At 44.7% G+C, this 17842-nt stretch overlaps 3 protein-coding genes across 3 annotated transcripts in view; 2 read left to right on the forward strand and 1 right to left on the reverse strand.

Moving 5' to 3' along the window:
* The window catches only part of syne1b (spectrin repeat containing, nuclear envelope 1b), a gene marked incomplete at its 5' end in the record, with an annotated part of 101104 nt that extends 99146 nt beyond the window's left edge, over positions 1-1958 (forward strand). Inside the window, one exon of the mRNA XM_080480598.1 lies at positions 861-1958. Coding sequence (XP_080336724.1) covers positions 861-1101 — 241 coding nt within the window. The 3' untranslated portion in view covers positions 1102-1958. The remainder of the gene's footprint in view (positions 1-860) is intronic.
* Positions 1959-2644: 686 nt separating this feature from the next.
* ccdc170 (coiled-coil domain containing 170) lies at positions 2645-9305 on the reverse strand (the record flags this gene model as incomplete). The annotated part of the gene is made up of 10 exons (XM_080480599.1): positions 2645-2899; positions 3119-3256; positions 5893-6090; positions 6764-6937; positions 7002-7202; positions 7345-7626; positions 8285-8407; positions 8531-8570; positions 8641-8742; positions 9301-9305. 10 exons carry the CDS (start codon positions 9303-9305, stop codon positions 2645-2647), a joined length of 1518 nt encoding a protein of 505 aa, XP_080336725.1.
* Positions 9306-9314: 9 nt separating this feature from the next.
* On the forward strand, positions 9315-17807 carry rmnd1 (required for meiotic nuclear division 1 homolog). The gene is made up of 12 exons (XM_080479284.1): positions 9315-9494; positions 13297-13746; positions 13817-13922; positions 13990-14065; positions 14208-14247; positions 14338-14438; positions 14723-14829; positions 14903-14967; positions 15066-15142; positions 15701-15821; positions 16175-16291; positions 17427-17807. The coding sequence occupies exons 2-12, from the start codon at positions 13321-13323 to the stop codon at positions 17457-17459; spliced, it is 1269 nt and encodes a 422-aa protein (XP_080335410.1). The 5' UTR covers positions 9315-9494; positions 13297-13320; the 3' UTR covers positions 17460-17807.
* Positions 17808-17842: the final 35 nt, after the last annotated feature.

Consider the following 17842-nt stretch of genomic DNA (forward strand, 5'->3'; position numbering starts at 1 on the left):
ATCTGAAGTGTGAACGTGTGAATGTGGGAGCAGAGCAGGAAACAGGAAACACCGCAGCCGTCGACTCATTGATTTCACTGCTACTTGACAGGTCAAGTGATCAAACCATTAAATCTACTTTGTCTTGATTAAAGTCACCTCATCATGTGCTAAGATGTAGTTTTACCTGGTAAGAAGCTGAATGAGTGTTTCACACAGTTTAACGAGGTGATCGATCTGCTCAACAAGCTCTTCCTGATCGCTTTGCTCTTCTTCCTCGGCTCGCTTCAAACCTCCTGTTTACATGTTGTGTGAAGAAGCGTACTGGTCTGGTAGGACTGAAGCATTGGAACCTGTTTGGTCTGGTAGGACTGAAGCATTGGAACCTGTTTGTGACTGTTTGTTTGTCCTCCAGTGTCAGTCAGCATGTGACCACCATGTTAACCCTGTACAGCATGGTGCCGCCGGCACAACGCTCAGACCACCAGACCATAGCCAGACCACCAGACCACAGTCCACAGAACAGGGGTCTTCAGTTCCAGGCCTGGAGGGCCGGTGTCCTGCACGTTTTAGTTCTCCAAGCTTCATCACACTGATGTCATCATCAAGCTTGTCAAAAAAAAGCCCAATAACGAGCCCTTATTGCATTCAGGTGTGATGGAACTGGTAGAGACCAGAAACATGCAGGACTGGAACTGAAGACCCCTGGTCTTGAAGGACCAGAACATCCAGACCTCTTCAGTCGACTGATCCAGTTCCTGGTTCTGCTTCCTGGAGCTGAGATCATGTTGTGATGAGAGGAGAGGTTACTAATTCTCACTGTGTGTGTGTGCGTGTGTGTGCGTGTGTGTGCGTGTGTGTGTGTGTGTGTGTGTGTGCAGGTCTCACAGCGACGATGGATCCGCTTCCTTCCGTTCTGACGGTCCGGAGCCTGGACGGCGGTCCTGCTTTCTGTGGCGCGTCCTGTGGGTGGCGCTGCCCCTGCAGCTGCTCCTCCTCCTCCTGCTGGTCTTCGCCTTCCTGCTGCCGATGTCCGAGGACGACTACTGCGCTCAGTCCAACAACTTCGCTCACTCCTTCTACCCCATGCTCAGCTACACCCACGGACCTCCGCCTGTGTAACTGAACTGGGACTGCGTCTGATTCCAGGCTGATTCCAGGCTGATTCCAGGCTGATTCCAGCCCTATGAGAAACTGCACTGGCATCTTTGAACATGTTGAGAGTGAAAACTAATCCTGTCGTCTCCAGTTAATCACTGTGTAGCACATCAGATCAAACACTGTTACTCTGAGTAACACTCTATTACTCTGTTACTCTGGATAACACTCTGTGTATCACTCTGTTACTCTGTTACTCTGTGTAACACTGTGTATCACTCTGTTACTCCCAGGTAACATTTTATTACTCTGTGTAACATTCTATTACTCTGTTACTCTGTGTAACACCCTGTTACTCTGCGGTGTGGACCGAGGAGTATCTTTGGCGCAGTAACTGGAGTATTTGGGTTTGACCTGCTGGATAAAAGAGTCTCTGCTTCGTTCAGTGACAGAAAAGCACCAAAGTTCTGATCTGATTCTAACCTGTGAACCTGCTCGTAACTCAGCAAAACAATAACTTTGACTCCGTCTTTCACTGCAGTTATTTTTGTACCTGTACTTCAGCATGCGGTTTAAATCCTTGCTTTGCTCTCGTCGTGTCTGTGCTAAACTTCTATAACTCCAGACGTCATTCAGGCCACGTTGAGTGTTTTAATGTCCCAGAGTTTTATCATCCGTCCAGCGTCTTTATACATTTTTCTGTTTTATTTTCAAATACATCTTCAAAACCAATTAGTATGAAACATAGAAGTAAAAATGTATATTTTATACGACAGTCGGTATCAAATGTATAAGAGTCTGAGATTATTTAACATGTATATAAGACAAAGTTAATATGAGAAATGTATGTATATGCGACCTTAAGAAACAAGGAATGCCAAATCCACATTCTGGTGTTTGTGTGTTTATTTTTGTTTGCTGCTTTTCTAATCAGCAATCAGATTCATATGGAAACACATTTTGTGATTCTCTGTAGATACTTTCAGAAGATGGTATCACCTGCGATGCTCTCATGTCTCAGAGGGTCAAATTTGTGGGTCAGAGCCACAATGAATCAGTGGAGCAGCGAAATGGACCTTGAACCCTCACCTCACCTCACCTCACCTCACCTCACCTCACCTCACCCTAAAGCCAGATGTTTGACGCTCGTCTCCAAATGCAGCAGTAACTGGTTTTAAAACATTTTGCTTTTGTTGCGTTTGAGAAAATCATTGAAATTCACCTGGAGCTTGTTCAGGAGGGAATAATGGTTCTGGTACGACTGTAATCTGAGTGTAATTCATGAATAACTGAGGTTTTTATTCTCTCCAAGAAACCACGATAAAAAAGTGGAGAATAAAACTAAAGTTGACTCTTTAGAAACTGACTGAAATCACATAAAACTTCCACATTGAAGCCGATCGTAGAGATTTCTCAGTAAACTGGAGTCTGATTATTTGAATCCGGAGAAATGTCACGAACAAAATATCAAAATGATTGAAGGTTTAAGGTTTATCTGCTTTACTTTTTAAAATACTTTGAGTACTGAGAGGAATAGAATAAATGGTTGAGCAGACGAGGAGCCGGGTCATAACAGATGACTGAGACGTCCCTGAAGGGAGCCCGGATCTTGTAGCCCGGCGCTGCAGTTCTCCTGAAGCTGCTGATGAGGCTGGTGGAGGGTGGAGCAGGACCAGGGCTCCACCTGATGGAGGACGTGATGGTGGTGATGGTGAGCGTGAAGAAGAGCCTCCAGCAGCTCCAGGATGTCTGAGTCCAGATGCTCCACAACTGAGGGGTCCAGGCCCAACATCTGAGAAACCAGCGTCCGGAAGTTCAGCAGCTGAACAACAAACCAAGAGAGGAGCTTCACGAGGAGCCGGAATCCATTTTCCAGCTGGAACATGAGCTCTGAGCAACAGGTGACAGGACTGCAGCTCTAACTGATTCCAGAGTCATGAGACCAGAAAAGATTCTGTTATAGTCGGTACAACATCCACCTCCTCCTCCCTTCACTGTTTAATGTTAAAGCTGCTTCCTGTGGTCCCCGTTCGGTCCTTACGTCTCTGTGGCTCTGGGACAGCCGAGCCAGGCTCCGTCTCAGGATGTCCACCTGCTGCCGCTCCTCTCTGGTCCTCTTGTCCTGGTTCTGCAGGTCCGAACTCGCCACGCTCTGCTTTTTCTGCTGTGTCACTGTCAACTTCCATCATCACGCACAGCAGAGACGGAACACTGAGTCACTGAGCGGTTGGTACAGGGTCTGTTTGGTACAGGGTCTATGTTTGATACAGGGTCTATGTTTGGTACAGGGTCTACGTTTGATACAGGGTCTATGATTGGTACAGAGTCTATGTTTGATACAGGGTCTGTCTGGTACAGGGTCTGTCTGGTACAGGGTCTGTTTAGTACAGGGTCTATGTTTGGTACAGGGTCTGTTTGGTACAGGGTCTATCTTTGGTACAGGGCCTGTTTAGTACAGGGTCTTTGTTTGGTACAGGGTCTGTCTGGTACAGGGTCTATGTTTGATACAGGGTCTATGTTTGGTACAGGGTCTATGTTTGATACAAGGTCTGTCTGGTACAGGGTCTATGTTTGATACAGGGTCTGTCTGGTACAGGGTCTGTTTGGTACAGGGTCTATGTTTAGTACAGGGTCTATGTTTGGTACAGGGTCTATCGTACAGGGTCTATGTTTGATACAGGACATTGGATGGATGGATGAGGGATAGATGAATGGATGATGTAGGAGTGAATGGATGATGATGGAAGGATGGATGATGATGGAAGGATGGATGATGATGGAAGGATGATAAGGGGTAGAAGGATGGGAGATGGATGGCGTCTCAACTGTTACCTCGGTTCTACTTTTCAATCCCAGTCATATAAAGGAATTCTCTCTCCAATTAAAGTTTTTGAAAAAGAAGGCAAACAGTTTTCTTTCTTATTTCTTATCCTTTATCAAGAATGTTTTTCTTTATTTTGCAGGAATAATATAGTATAGCACAGTGGTCGATGCTAAAGTACCTACCTACCTACCTATCTATCTACCTATCTATCTACCTATCTATCTATCTACCTATCTATCTATCTATCTATCTATCTATCTATCTATCTATCTATCTATCTATCTATCTATCTATCTATCTATCTATCTATCTATCTATCTATCTATCTATCTAATGTGAAATACATTTTCCTCATGCCAACATGTTACACTTCTTCTGTGTAAAATGCTTCCTGCTGAAAGAGTGCTAATGTGACTCTCTGCACCACCTGGTGGACCAGAGTGGTATTACAGGACTGTTCAGGGTGGGATCAGTCTGTTAACATTAGGGTGGTCCTTAAATATGGAAGTTGGAAATTCTAAGATCCAACCCATGAAATTTGTTGGATTAGCTGAGAAAACTGTCCTCGGGAATTTTTTTCTCAATTGGACAACCTTTACCCCTCCCTCAGTGACCTTTAAATCCCCCCCCCCCCCCAGCTCCTTGGGGCGCTCATAATCTGGGAATAAATACAACATATAACAATTAAAATTAGAATGAAAATTAAAGTTTAAACATCAGAACTGATATCAAGCAATTTAATCTACAATTGTACATGTATGAAAAAGGACAAATATCAATGGTGATGAAAATTAGAAACATTCAAAAGTTCAAAACATCATTATATGACTAAGTAGTCAGTATGCTTGTCTTTCTGTTTGTTCTAAATGTGAAAACAAAATCCTTAAATAAAAAGCAATATTCACATTCCCTATACATCATCCAACTTTCAGTCTCCGTCCCAAATATCTGTTTATGTTCCTTTAAGGTTGCTGAGCCCGTCTATTGGCTCCCAGCTTAGTTTACCTGGCTCTTCTGCTGAGGCACCATACCAGCAGCTCTTCTGCTGAGGCACCATACCAGCAGCTCTTCTGCTGAGGCACCACACCAGCAGCTCTTCTGCTGAGGCACCATACCAGCAGCTCTTCTGCTGAGGCACCATACCAGCAGCTCTTCTGCTGAGGCACCATACCAGCAGCTCTTCTGCTGAGGCACCATACCAGCAGCTCTTCTGCTGAGGCACCACACCAGCAGCTACACTCTTCTTTTTGGACTCTGGACATTCTGTGTGATGACGAGAAACAGATTGGAGGAGAAACTGCAGTTGCTCCTCATTCTGAGTTCTCTTTCCATTGTATTCTTGGATTAAGGCGACACTGCGCTCAGCATGGTCGTTGATGACCGCTATCTGCTGCTGCTGCTGTCTGGACGTCTTCACGCTGCTGCCAAGGAGCAGGATCAGGGTCAAGGGAGCCGTCTTCCAAACTCAGCTTCTGGAAGAATTGTCCTGTGTTGGTTGTTGCCACGTCCTTCAGCTGGAGTTCAGAAATAGCTTGATTTGGGAGTGTTGGGCGCTTCTCTGGAGATTCATCTCCCACTGTGGCATGAAGTGTGGGGAGGATTTGCCTCTTTTCCTCCACTGGGGGTCAAAAAGTGCCAGAGCGACCAGCTCCTCTGAGAGATACCGAGATAAGGCTAAACTTCAGTCTCATTGAGGGAGGGGTAAATGTTGTTGGAATTGGAAATAAATTCACCAGGAGAGTTTTTCCAGCTATTCCAACAAATTTAGGGGGTTGGAGCTGAAAAAATATCATTTTGAAAATGTACCCCTCTGGAAGGACCACCCTAGTTAACATGCTGCCTTTCATCAGTACAAACGGCGTCTGTACTACAATTGATGAGGAAGACAGTGTTTCCCATCTTCACCCCTCTGTTCTTTGAAAAGCAGACCTGAATGAAGATGAGGGAGGAGCGGTGGAAAGACTGTGGCTCTGAAACCTTCGGCCCTCTACCTTCAGCTGGGTCGTCTTCAGCTCCTCCTGGAGGCGCTCCAGCTTCTTCTGCAGCCTCCTGACCTTCAGGTGAGCTTCACTTGGCGCCGCAGCCGGAGCCGAGCGGCTCTTCTTCTCCTCCTGCAGCTCCGTGACCTTTGACCTCAGCAGCTGGACCTGGAGGTCTTTGCTCTGGAGCTGCTCCTTCTGGGACTTCACCTATCAACCAGACAGTAGTTGTAAAAACGGATATTAGAAGAAACTACGCATTATCATGTGTGAGTCACACCTGTCGACCAATCAACATGGAGAGGAAAAGTTTAGATCGTTTGAATTCTGCTGTGGACATCTTTCTTTTTGGAAACGTTTTTTCTTGCTCTCTCAATCAAATACAGCAGTAATGGAGGTTTTTCTGAACTGTAGCAGCTTTCTGTGGTCAGAAAGTGCCATCTAGTGGTCACAGGTGGTATGTACTAGTGTATTTGACGTATTCGTCATCACACAAGCAGCCAAATAAAAAGAAATTTAAAAAAGTGCAACTTATTGTCATGTTAAATTTGAACCACCAGTAATGATCATGTCAGCAGCAGGTCTCAGCTCAGTTCACATCAGTAGATAATAAAGTCAATTAGAATGACACTTTTTTGAAAATAAATGTAGATATAAAAGTGAAATACTGTTAAAAAGAATAACAATTCAACTTGTCTATCAAAATACAGAGAACCACACAATAGAGAAACTAGATGACGTGATGTAAACTGTACAAGTCAAGTTACACACTACTGTCACTACTAAAGTAGAAGTGCCAGAATCCCGGGTGATGACTGATCGTCAGTCGTCCTGCGTCTAAAGATCTTTTCTTAACGATGGGATGATGACTTGTGCTTGTTACCTTTCGCTGTAAACTGTAAGTCAGACTTTTACTTTGCACCAGCGTAGCGGCTTCCTGTTGCACCAGTTGTTCTGCTCGCGACAGGATGAGCTTCAGCCTCATGTCGAAGCCCAGCTCCAGAGCAACGTTCTCCACCTTCATGGTCTCAGACAGCTGCTCCAGAAAAACCTGGTCCTGTGAAGGAAACGAGTCCTCTGGTGGGTCTGGTCGTGTCCCACAGGGATCAGCTCTCACTCACCTGCTGCCTGCCGAGCTGCAGCTCGTCTCTTTGCAGCTCCGCAGCCTGCAGCCGGGCCTCCAGGACCTGCAGCCTCCCCCTCAGGTCCTGGACCTTCTGCTCTGCCAGCTCGGTCCTCTGATGGGAGCTGAGCTGCAGCTTCGTCTGCTCCGTCAGCTCCTCAGAGAGACGATGCAGCCTCTTCTCCATCTCCAACACAGTCTGTGGAGTCCCAACAGAAACAGTCAGCCAGTCTCCTGGTGCTCCTGGAACCAGAGGAGGAACCAGAGGAGACCACCTCCATCCAGAGAACCAGAGGAGACCACCTCCATCCAGAAGGAACCAGAGAAGACCCTGATCTCACCTTGTTGCAGAGGCCATCCAGGGACCATAGGACCTCCTCCTCAGTGGGTGGGACAACGCTCTCACATGGCCCCTGCAGGAGGGCGGCCATCTTCTCCAGAAGCTCCTGCAGCTTCCCCTCCGCTGCCTGTCTCTGTCTCTGCAGCTCCTCCACCTGTTTGTCCAAACAGAGTGATTCCCGCCTCACCGCCTCCGTCACCCTCTGGCTGGCCTCCAACCGTTCACCCAGCGTATGCTTCTCCATCTCCACACTCCTGCTGCTCACCACCAGACCATCCAGCTCCTGACACACCAAGAACGGAAACCACTGCTCCTTCAGGTCCTCAGTCGTCTCAGTACACAACGTCATCCACAAGTAGGATGGATGGATGGATGGATGTATAGATGATGGATGATGGATGATGGATGATGGATGGATGGATGGATGGATGGATGGATGGATGGATGGATGGATGGATGTATAGATGATGGATGGATGGATGGATGTATAGATGATGGATGGATGGATGGATGATGGATGGATGGATGGATGTATAGATGATGGATGGATGGATGGATGGATGGATGGATGGATGGATGGATGATGGATGGATGGATGGATGTATAGATGATGGATGGATGGATGAATGTATAGATGATGGATGGATGGATGGATGGATGGATGGATGGATGGATGGATGGATGGATGGATGGATGGATGGATGGATGGATGGATGGATGGATGGATGGATGGATGGATGGATGGATGGATTATAAACAAAGCACAACACTGGAAAGGCTACTTAAGTGACTACAAGTGAAGTAAAACGTAAAAGTGTTTTCCTGGTTTCCTGGTTTCCTGGTGAGATAATGTTTGTGTGAGCAGAGCGGTGAGAGGGTGAGTGGACTCCAACCTCGGTGAGTGACCGGAGAGCTGCCGAGCTGCTGGAGCTCGTCCTCCTCTCCCGCTGCAGCTCCTCCATCAGCCTGACCACCGTCAGTCTGCTGGACCTGGTCTCCACCTCACAGGACCTCACGCTCTCCTCCAGCACCGCAACCCTCATCCTGAGCCGCTCCTCACCGGCCTGATCGTTACAGAAGATCATCAGATCATAACAAGCGACAGAAATCACACGTCTCCATCAATATGGAGAAACTTCTTCGATTGTTCTTGTGTCTCAGTGTGAAGACAATTATAAAATTATTACCTCGTCACGGTTCTCCATAACTTCCATCAGTGTTTCAGACCTGGACCAAGTCAACACGTCAACACAGTCTCTGTTGTGACAAGCCTCCTGGCAACACTAACACACCGTACCACGTTCCTCCGGAGGGGGCGCTGTGGTCCAGGGGGGTCTGGACTGTGGTCCGGGGGGTCTGGACTGTGGTCCAGGGCGGTCTGGACTGTGGTTCAGGAGTTCTGAAAGTGAACAGATGTTTCAAATTCAAATAATGAAAAATAAATATTGAATTAGACATAAACATCAAGTAAATGTAGAAAACAGCAAACAGCAGGATAAAGACAGGTAGGGCGTGTTTTACCCTCGGTTCAGACTGGCAGGCCGTGATTTCCAGCTCCAGAGTGGAGTTGACGGGCTGTTAAAGACTCTTTCTTAAGTACGATTTCACACTATTTAATTTACTTTAATATCATAAATGACTTTGTTTGTCCACAATCTAAATTAACGACGAAAACCTCTGATCTGTAATTTTGTCGAAAATGTTTATCTGATTGAGAGAAAACATCTGATGAATGTGCTTGTTTGTTCACATTATGTAATATAAGTAAATGCGACTTTATACTTTGCTTGAGAACTGTACATTGAATGTAGATGTTTTACCAAAGTATTTTCATAAAAACGTTTAGAACATGAACAATTTAAGTGAACGGGGAAAACGTATTTATTGTTAAAAAGAAACTTCAGTTTACTGTAAACCTGGAAGTCATTACTCGGGGTCAGTGTACCTTTAAAAATACGTCATCGCGAAGTAAGCGTCAACAGGAAGTGAGTGTCAAAAGGAAGCGCGCGCCACGCCCCCTGACCGTCCTGGACTTCACGTGTTTCATTTAATCTGAAATAATCCAACAAAAACCGTAGAACCTGCGCAGTTTTCTGGATTATCTCTGCTCGTTTTAACTCCGAGGCGTTTGTAGTCTCTTCTTCCTTCACGGTGAGTTAACAGAGCTAACAGCTAACTGAAAGCTAACAGCTAAACTGAAAGCTAACAGCTAACTGAGAGCTAACTGACGCTGACTAATTGAACAGTTTTAATCTTCTGTTTTGGATCTGGAGAGCGTGACGTTAAAATGTGGGATCTGCTCTGTGATTGGTCGTCTGACTGCAGAAGCTGTAATCCCTACTTCAGGGACGTGATGGTCACTTTCTCTGCTTCCTTCTGGGTTTTGAAATGTACAGATGTCATGAATGGTTCCGGAGTTACAGTAGCTTTTGTAAAGTTCTTTATTTGTTAAAAAAAAAAGTAAATCTGATTGATTTTCTTCCCACGTCATGTTGTGTCGGTCTGTCACATGAAACGTTAAAAACATTATAAAGTGTGTATAAGGTGATGTATACTTTAAAGGTCAGATCTAGCTAATGATGAAGTCTATTGTTGTTGTTACTATTATACTATTGCAGTTGTATTATTGTTATTGGTATCATTATTATTATCATTATGGTTGTTATTATTGTAAGAGGATATAACATGTAATTCAGTTAACAAGAAATAACTAAGTGATTAGTATTAGTAATATATTACATTATATAATAGACTATATGTCTTGGCTGTTTTTGTTGTTGTTGTTTTATTTTCTGTTTTATTTTAACAGTGTTATTGTAGCAGCCACATTATCATTATTGTTTATGTTTATGAACAGGTCTGGGAGTTAATAAGCTTGTCTTCTTCCCACTCCTTTTCGAGCTAGAGTGTTGATTTTATTTTTTCTTTTATTGTATTTTTTTCTGGCTTTTATGCCTGTGTTGTGTAGCTCGAAATAAATTTGGAAATGAATGAAAAATGAAAAGGATGGGCAGGAGTTCCGCTGCGGTCAAGCCAGCCGTCCCTCGTTTCTGTTTGGTGAAGTGAGCCGCTCCGAGACTTTTATGGTCATGTGACCTATTGACTCCAAGTCAGTGTTGGATTGTGTCACTGGTCATGCTTGTTCAGACTCATCTCTTTTATTTAGTGTTTAATGGTTTTTATTTAAAATATAAATTTTTTTATGAAAAATACAGTAATTTTGCACAATAACTTATTGATCATGTGACCCACTGACTCCAAATCAGTGTAGGATCATGTAACGACTTATGACTGTTGACACACTTCATTTAATAAGCGTTTAATGTTTTGTTTTTGTTTTTTAGAATATTCACATTTCCATGAACAAAACTGTATTTGCTCAATAGCTGCCAGGTCATGTGATCTCCTGGCTCAAAGCCTGTATTGGATCCCATGAGTATATAAGCTGATGAAGATACAGCTCTTCCTATGAATTTTTAATGGTCGTTTTTTATAATATTCACATATTTTAAAAAAGAACTCTTTTTAAGCTTAATAACTCCCAGGTAACAGATTCCAAATCTGTGTTGAATCACGTCTCCTACAACACGAGTTTCTAATCGGTTCATATTCAACAAAGTGGAAACCATATCATTTCAAAATATCCTTTATTTTGAAAACCTAGAGCTCAACTGCGCTTCCAGACGTTACCGTGAAGTTCCCAATACAAGCGACCATGAAACATCTTGGAGCGGCTCACTTCACCAAACAGAAACGAGGAACGGCTGACTTGACCGCAGTAGTAGTTCCCTGGTGGTTAGAGAAGAGTCGTGATCACAGGTTCAGATCCCACAGCTGACAGTCCCTTAGCATGACCTTTGACCCCCAGCAGATCCTGAGCATTGTACAAGTGACATCACGCCCCGGACAATCGGTGGCCTGTCCTCTGCCGATGTCACATTTTCAGCAGGATTACTATTGTAACAACACATCCTCAGCAGGGTGAAACTAACCCTCTCACCACGGTCTAAACCAGCTCATGTTCCCTATTAGTGGTGAACAATCCAGCACTGGTGAATTCTGCTTCACAGTGAGAGGAAGAGCCACGTCCGAGGAGCAGAAAGTGACGTTGCTATGAACACTTGGCTGCCACAAGCCAGTTATCAGCACAGCAATACTTTCAGAACCCCGGATGACTCGATATGAGAAAAGTACCAGGTACTAACACGTGATGGAGAAGCCTAAAGCCCCGCCGCACTGTTTGTGCCGAGACGGAATGGGGTAGGATGGGTTTTCGTGGGTTTCCACTGACAAAAGCTGTGGGTGGTAGGGAAACCCCTCCCCCATTGAGGTACCTCGCACTGAGGAAGGGGTCCTATAAGGCGGAGCTACAACGCAGCAGTCTGCTGATTGGTCAGTGACGATTGTCACTCTCAACTTCCACGCCATATTGAAATATTTCATCAGCCATAAACCCTCCGTTGTTGTTTACATACGCCGCTTTGCGCACACTGGTTGTTTTGTTAACTTAGTTTATCGAAATGACAGTGCTGCCCCCTGGTACTCCTCTCAGTAACAGGAGGAGGGGCTTCACTCGGAGCTGGACGCTGCTGATGTTCACTCTTAGGGCTTTTCCACCAAAAAGAACCAGCTCCTAGTTCAGTGCCGGTGTCGGTACCAGTTCTTAAATGCGCACCGCCAAAGAAACGGTTGTGTTTTTTCACGTCCGTCTTGCTTCAGTCCAGAGCCCCGGAGTGGATATAGAGAGAAATAATAATAATAATAATAATAATAACAACAAGTGAATGAGTTTGGGTCTTATTTTTCACCATTCCAACATTCCATAGTGAATTTCTGCTCCTTTCACTTTATTTCTGGACGTGTCTGAATCAAAAGCTTCAACATGGAGGAATGGAGGTGTAGAATGATAGAACGCTGCTCTACAGCCGTTTCCATGGTAACCTAGGTAAACACTCTGATTAAAGTTCTCTTTCACATGAAGCCATTAAAAAGCTCATTTTAGCTCTAAAAACTCCAAGTTTTCATTTCCAGTAGTTTGTAGTTTGTTTAGTAGTTCCTGAGGAACCAGAAGTCTGGTTCATTATAAAGAAGTTCTGTGGAGCGTCTCATAGCGGAGCGCCCCCTGCTGCCTCATGCAGACCTCAGCCTGCGGTCAGAACGCCGTACAAGACCTGGAAGTGAAGTGAGTTACAATGATGTCACCATGAAAAGCCTGAAAACAACTGATTCTAGATTCTAGAGCCGACCAGCTGACAGAGCAGGAACACGGCAGCACTCTGGAGAGCCACGGCTCCGCCATCGCCTTTAAATGATCTCCTTCCCTCGTATCTAACTTCAGGGAACAACTTATTATCTCCTTCTCTCGCTTTATTTGAATTATTTCTCTATAACCACTCCGGGGTTCCATGTTCGCTGTAGATTTCAGAATGTGGGTTCAGCGATAACTCCAGCAGTAACTCCGCCCCCAGCTGATGACGTCTCTGGCCCAGCAACAAAGTGGGGCCAGCTTAGAACCAGTTTAGCCCCTGATAGGCCGGGGCTTTGGTGGTGGAAAGACAAAGAACTGCTGCTAAATCTGGACCTGGAGCAGAACTAGAACCTGTTTTTTTCTGGTGGAAAAGCCTCCAATGAGAAAGTTTAAGCTGCGTCACAGAGAACGAGGATAAAGGATTTACTCTTGACGGCTGCTGAGCTGCGGCCGCCTTCACGTTGTTTGCCCAACTACTGTTGCGTAATGACGACGAATACCTGCATTGTTCACGATCCTGCCTACATTTTAACCGTACTCTCTGTGGTGGGACCGAGTTACCGTACCGCTCCGGCTCATACTGGTGGGACCGAGGCATCAGAGCCGAGCCGAGCCGAGCCAGTGCCAGTAGGAAAGCTCCATTTGTGGACTGGGAGCAGAAGAAGCCTGCTGGGTTGACCTCATGACCTTTGCGCTGTGTTGCAGCTCTCCGGTCGGACTCTATGGAAGATGCTTCTCCGGACGTTGTGGTCCTCGCTGGGAGCCGGGAGGTCTGCACAGAGCAAACCGGTCTGCGTTCTTGCCTCAGCCGCTTTCTCCCACTTCATCCCTCCGTCCACTCCTGAGCCTAAAGCCAGGACTTCCAGGATGTGGATCCTTTCAGGGGCTTTTCATTCAAACGCTCGCCAGCAGCAGAAGCAACAGTTTTGGCCTCATCTTGGTGAGTTTCAGAGTTCCAGCAGTTTGATTTCAGCAGACGCATTCATGTGGAATACTTCCAGGAGGGAACACAAGTGTTGTTATTCAACCAATATCATGAAGTCTGTGCTAAAACCGAGTTTGAAAGCTGTGACGATTCCTGGGAAGAGAGCTCCTAAAGGACCGCGAACCAAACAGCCATCTCGAGCCAACCAGCCGTCCCAGAATGAGGACCAGGTGAGGACCTGGACTCTGCTTTCTCTGCAGTCGGGTGTTGCTTCAGTCACTCAGTAGAATGTGTTTGCAGGATATGATGCAGTGCATCGCCTTCGCCACAGCAGACCAGTATCACCTGCCAACGCTCTGCCACGACTTGACGGGCCATGGCTTCCAGGAGATGGACTTCCCCAGAGGTGAGGCTCAGACTGCAGCCCTGGTTCAGTGTGACGGGTCGTCTCAACAAGCCTCTCCTGGTTTCAGACGCCTCCAACGTGCTGGTGATCAGCACAGACATGGCGGCCAAACCCGACGACAACGCTCTGATGTTCTTCTTCAGGTGAAAAAAAACCTCATTATACCTTTCATGTTTTTACATTACTGAAGTGAATAGGTGGCCAGCAGGGCGGCGCAGTGGAGGTCCAGGAGTCCAGTCCCTCAGCTGGAGACTTCGGACTGACTTTCTTCACTTGGTCTTTCAGGGAAGGTTCAACAGTTTTCTGGAACGTGGAAGAAAAAACGGTGAGCATCTCTGTCCTCGTCGGCTTCATTGATACTTCCAGTGTCTCGCCTTTGCTCTTTGCATCATGTCCACTTTCTGTGTCTTTGCAGATCAAGAAGGTTTTGAGGATCTTGGAGCATCATGAGATTCAACCTTATGAAGTAGCTTTGGTCCACTGGGAGAACGAGGAGATCAACTACACTGTGGGACAGTACGGAGATCCTCCGTCCTCATGTCCTTCCTCCGTCCTCATGTTCTTCCTCCGTCCTCATGTTCTTCCTCCGTCCTCATGTTCTTCGTCCGTCCTCATGTTCTTCCTCCGTCCTCATGTTCTTCCTCCGTCCTCATGTTCTTCGTCCGTCCTCATGTTCTTCCTCCATCCTCATGTTCTTCCTCTGTCCTCATGTTCTTCCTCCGTCCTCATGTTTCTCCTCTTTCCTCCTTCCTCTGTTCTCACTCTCTTTCTCCTCTCTTAATGAATCTTTTCTCTTTCAGGGGAAACACGAAGCTGGAGCGAGGCAACTTCATTCTGAGTGACGAGATGGAGCAGCAGGAAGCCGTTCTGGAGAAATTTGCCTTTTCGAATGCTCTCTGCTTATCAGGTGAGGATCTGGACCGAAGGCAGACCAGGACGAGTCTGGTCTGCACTCTCCTATTCCTCTGCTTCCTTCACAGTGAAGCTGGCGATCTGGGAGGTTTCATTAGACAACTTTGTAGAATCCATTCAGTCCATTCCAGAGGTACGGCACAAACTATCACTTTTCATTCATTCATTCATTCATTCATTTTGTATATTTATTAATCTAAACCATCATTATCAACCTGCTGTGTCTCGCAGACATTGAAATCTGGAAAAAGAGTGAAGTTGTCCTCTGCAGAAGTGATGCAGAAGATTGGAGAACTTTTCTCTTTGAGGTGAATCACTTTTCATTAAACACCAGTTCAATCTGCAGGTTTTTATTCCCGTTTGTCTTTTTACATTTACATTCAGCATTTTGCAGAAAATCTAATATTGAATTAAGTTACAGCTCAAACTGTAAAGGGACAGTAGGTAATATTTATTATTGACTTAGTTTAATGTATTCAGAGCAAAGCTCCCAGGACGTCTTTGTACAGATTATAAATCCAACACGTTTTTTCTCAGTCAGATGTTCTGAATTTTTCTAGTTATTAAACTGATCAAAGTGATTCTAGAAACAACACGGCTGGAAGACAGGAAGTTTTCACTGGAACCAAAACAAACAGACACGACGGGGAGATCTCTCTCTCTCTCTCTCTCTCTCTCTCTCTCTCTCTCTCTCTCTCTCTCTCTCTCTCTCTCTCTCTCTCTCTCTCTCTCGCCCTGCTTGACCCTATTAAATGTGATCTGGGTGTTTTTGTGGTTTCTCTTGTTGAATGTACTGTTCTGCTCCTTGGAAGCGATCCTTGTTCCAGTTGAATCAGAGTGGTTGTTTTTCTTCTGTCCTCTGACAGACATGTTATAAACCTGCGGTCCGACCTGCTGCTCACGCCTGATTTCTACTGGGACAGAGAAAACCTGGAGAAGCTCTACGACAAGACCTGCCAGTTCCTCAGCATCAACCGCAGAGTCAATGTAGGACACTTCTAGAGTGGATGTAGGGTATTTCTGGAGTCAATGTAGGACACTTCTAGACTCGGCGTAGGGCATTCCTGAAGTCAATGTAGGACACTTCTAGAGTCGATGTAGGGCATTTCTGGAGTCAATGTAGGGCACTGCTGGGGTCGACGTAGGGCACTTCTGGAGTCAATGTAGGACACTTCTAGAGTGGATGTAGGGTATTTCTGGAGTCAATGTAGGACACTTCTAGAGTCGATGTAGGGCATTTCTGGAGTCAATGTAGTACACAGTCGACGTAGGACACGTCTAGACTCGAGGTAGGACACTTCTGGGTTTGGTCTCTGGTCTTCACTGGTTGTGGTTTGCAGGTTGTGAATGAGAAGCTGGAACACTGCACGCAGCTGACAGACCTGATGAGAAGTCACCTGAGTGAGAAGCACAGCTTGAGACTGGAGTGGATGATCGTCATCCTCATCACCATCGAGGTACAGTGGGAATTCACTGGAACGTTCAGTCCGTTTGGGTCAGAACCCAAGAGTCGTTCAGGACGTCCTGGTCGGAGGTCTCAGAGTTTTCTCATTTATTAAGTGATAAGACAGTTTATTTATAATGAATGTTTTGTTTTCATTTCAGACTTTATTATTGTCTTTGTTGTTTCAGAAGAAATCTGTTTCCTTATTTTAGTTATTCGCAGCATTTCTTAATATTTTGGTTTTAAATTTGATGGTTGTTTTTTTTAATAGTCACACTGATTGAAATGATCTTTGAATGTTCAGATTGTACTTAGTGCCGTCAATAGTTTAAAAATGTTCTGTAATAAATCCCCATTAATCACATTTTTTCTACTGAAGACTGAAGCTTGTATATTCATGAAAAATAGTGTAATCAATGTAGATGCAACACACAGAGCTTTTAGTCTTGAAAAGACATATTTTTAAATCTTTCTTTAAACTTTGAACCTTTTTCTCTCCAAGTTTTGTAAAAGGAAAAACACATCTCTCTTAAATCCAGTAACAGATAATATAACACAACCCAGGCTCTATGTTAGAGTGCAGGTTCAACACTGAAACTTAAAATATTTGTAGAAACAAAATTGCAATAATATACTGTAACACACACACACACACACACACACACACACTGTCCTCCAGCTCTTGCAGTTTGGTTCCTGGTCGGTCACCATGACAACCTGCCGTTTTTCTGCAGAATTACTTCTCTGGTTGTTAATTTCGGCTTTGAAAAGTGTGTAAACGAGTGTTTTGGTTGCGACTCGCTGCTCGTTACGAGGGAAGGCAGTAAGAAAAACCCCGAAGTAAACAAAACTCATTAATTACAAGTTAAACATTTAAAATGATTTGCCCTAATTGTAACGAGTTCCTCTTTTAATAAATTAATAACTCTTTTTGATCTTTGGTCTTCAGGCGTCTGAAACCAAAATGTTTTTTCTTCCCAGGACATTTTTTCAAAGATAATTATTATTTAATGAATCCTTTACTCGTGATAGAAATGTTCTTTTCCTGAATAGTTTGAAATGAGTTTTGTCATCTTTCAAAGTTTATTCATGTCAAACTGTTTGAATTTCCACGAGTTCTGTGTAAATATTCTTGTGGTTTTCTGTAGGTCTTGTTTGAACTTTCCAAAATGATCTTCTGATGAAAAACGTCGGCAGGAGGAAAAGTTCTGACGTCTGAACCAACCGGGTCGCGTTTCATTTCCTAAAGTTGGATCCAGTCTGATGGGACAAACTCCCTTCATTTCTTATCAGTTTAGTTTTGAAACTAAACTTTTACATGATCATCCAAAGTTTCCTAAAAAAGTCAAATGTTTTGGACTCTGATGGAGGAATTCATGTTTGTGTAACGAAACCAAGTGAACGTCTGTATATCTTGAAACATGTTAAAGGCTTCTTAACGTCATTGTGATGAAATCAAATCGTTAAAGAAAAGTGGGAACATAAAGTGTGACGGCCGTGATGAAATAAAGTATTTATTTTTAAATCTTCATCTGGACTTTTCAGTGTTTCATGTAAAAACGTT

Source organism: Lipophrys pholis (assembly GCF_963383615.2).
Source record: "Lipophrys pholis genome assembly, chromosome: 14".
Lineage (NCBI taxonomy): Eukaryota > Metazoa > Chordata > Actinopteri > Blenniiformes > Blenniidae > Lipophrys > Lipophrys pholis.

Bases quoted from the DNA above. Each gene is read 5' to 3' on its own strand.
- rmnd1 (XM_080479284.1), top strand. From the start codon at position 13,321: ATGCTTCTCCGGACGTTGTGGTCCTCGCTGGGAGCCGGGAGGTCTGCA. The intron at 14,830-14,902 runs GTGAGGATCTGG...CTTCCTTCACAG, and splicing joins GAATGCTCTCTGCTTATCAG to TGAAGCTGGCGATCTGGGAG. The intron at 16,292-17,426 runs GTACAGTGGGAA...GGTTTTCTGTAG, and splicing joins TCATCCTCATCACCATCGAG to GTCTTGTTTGAACTTTCCAA.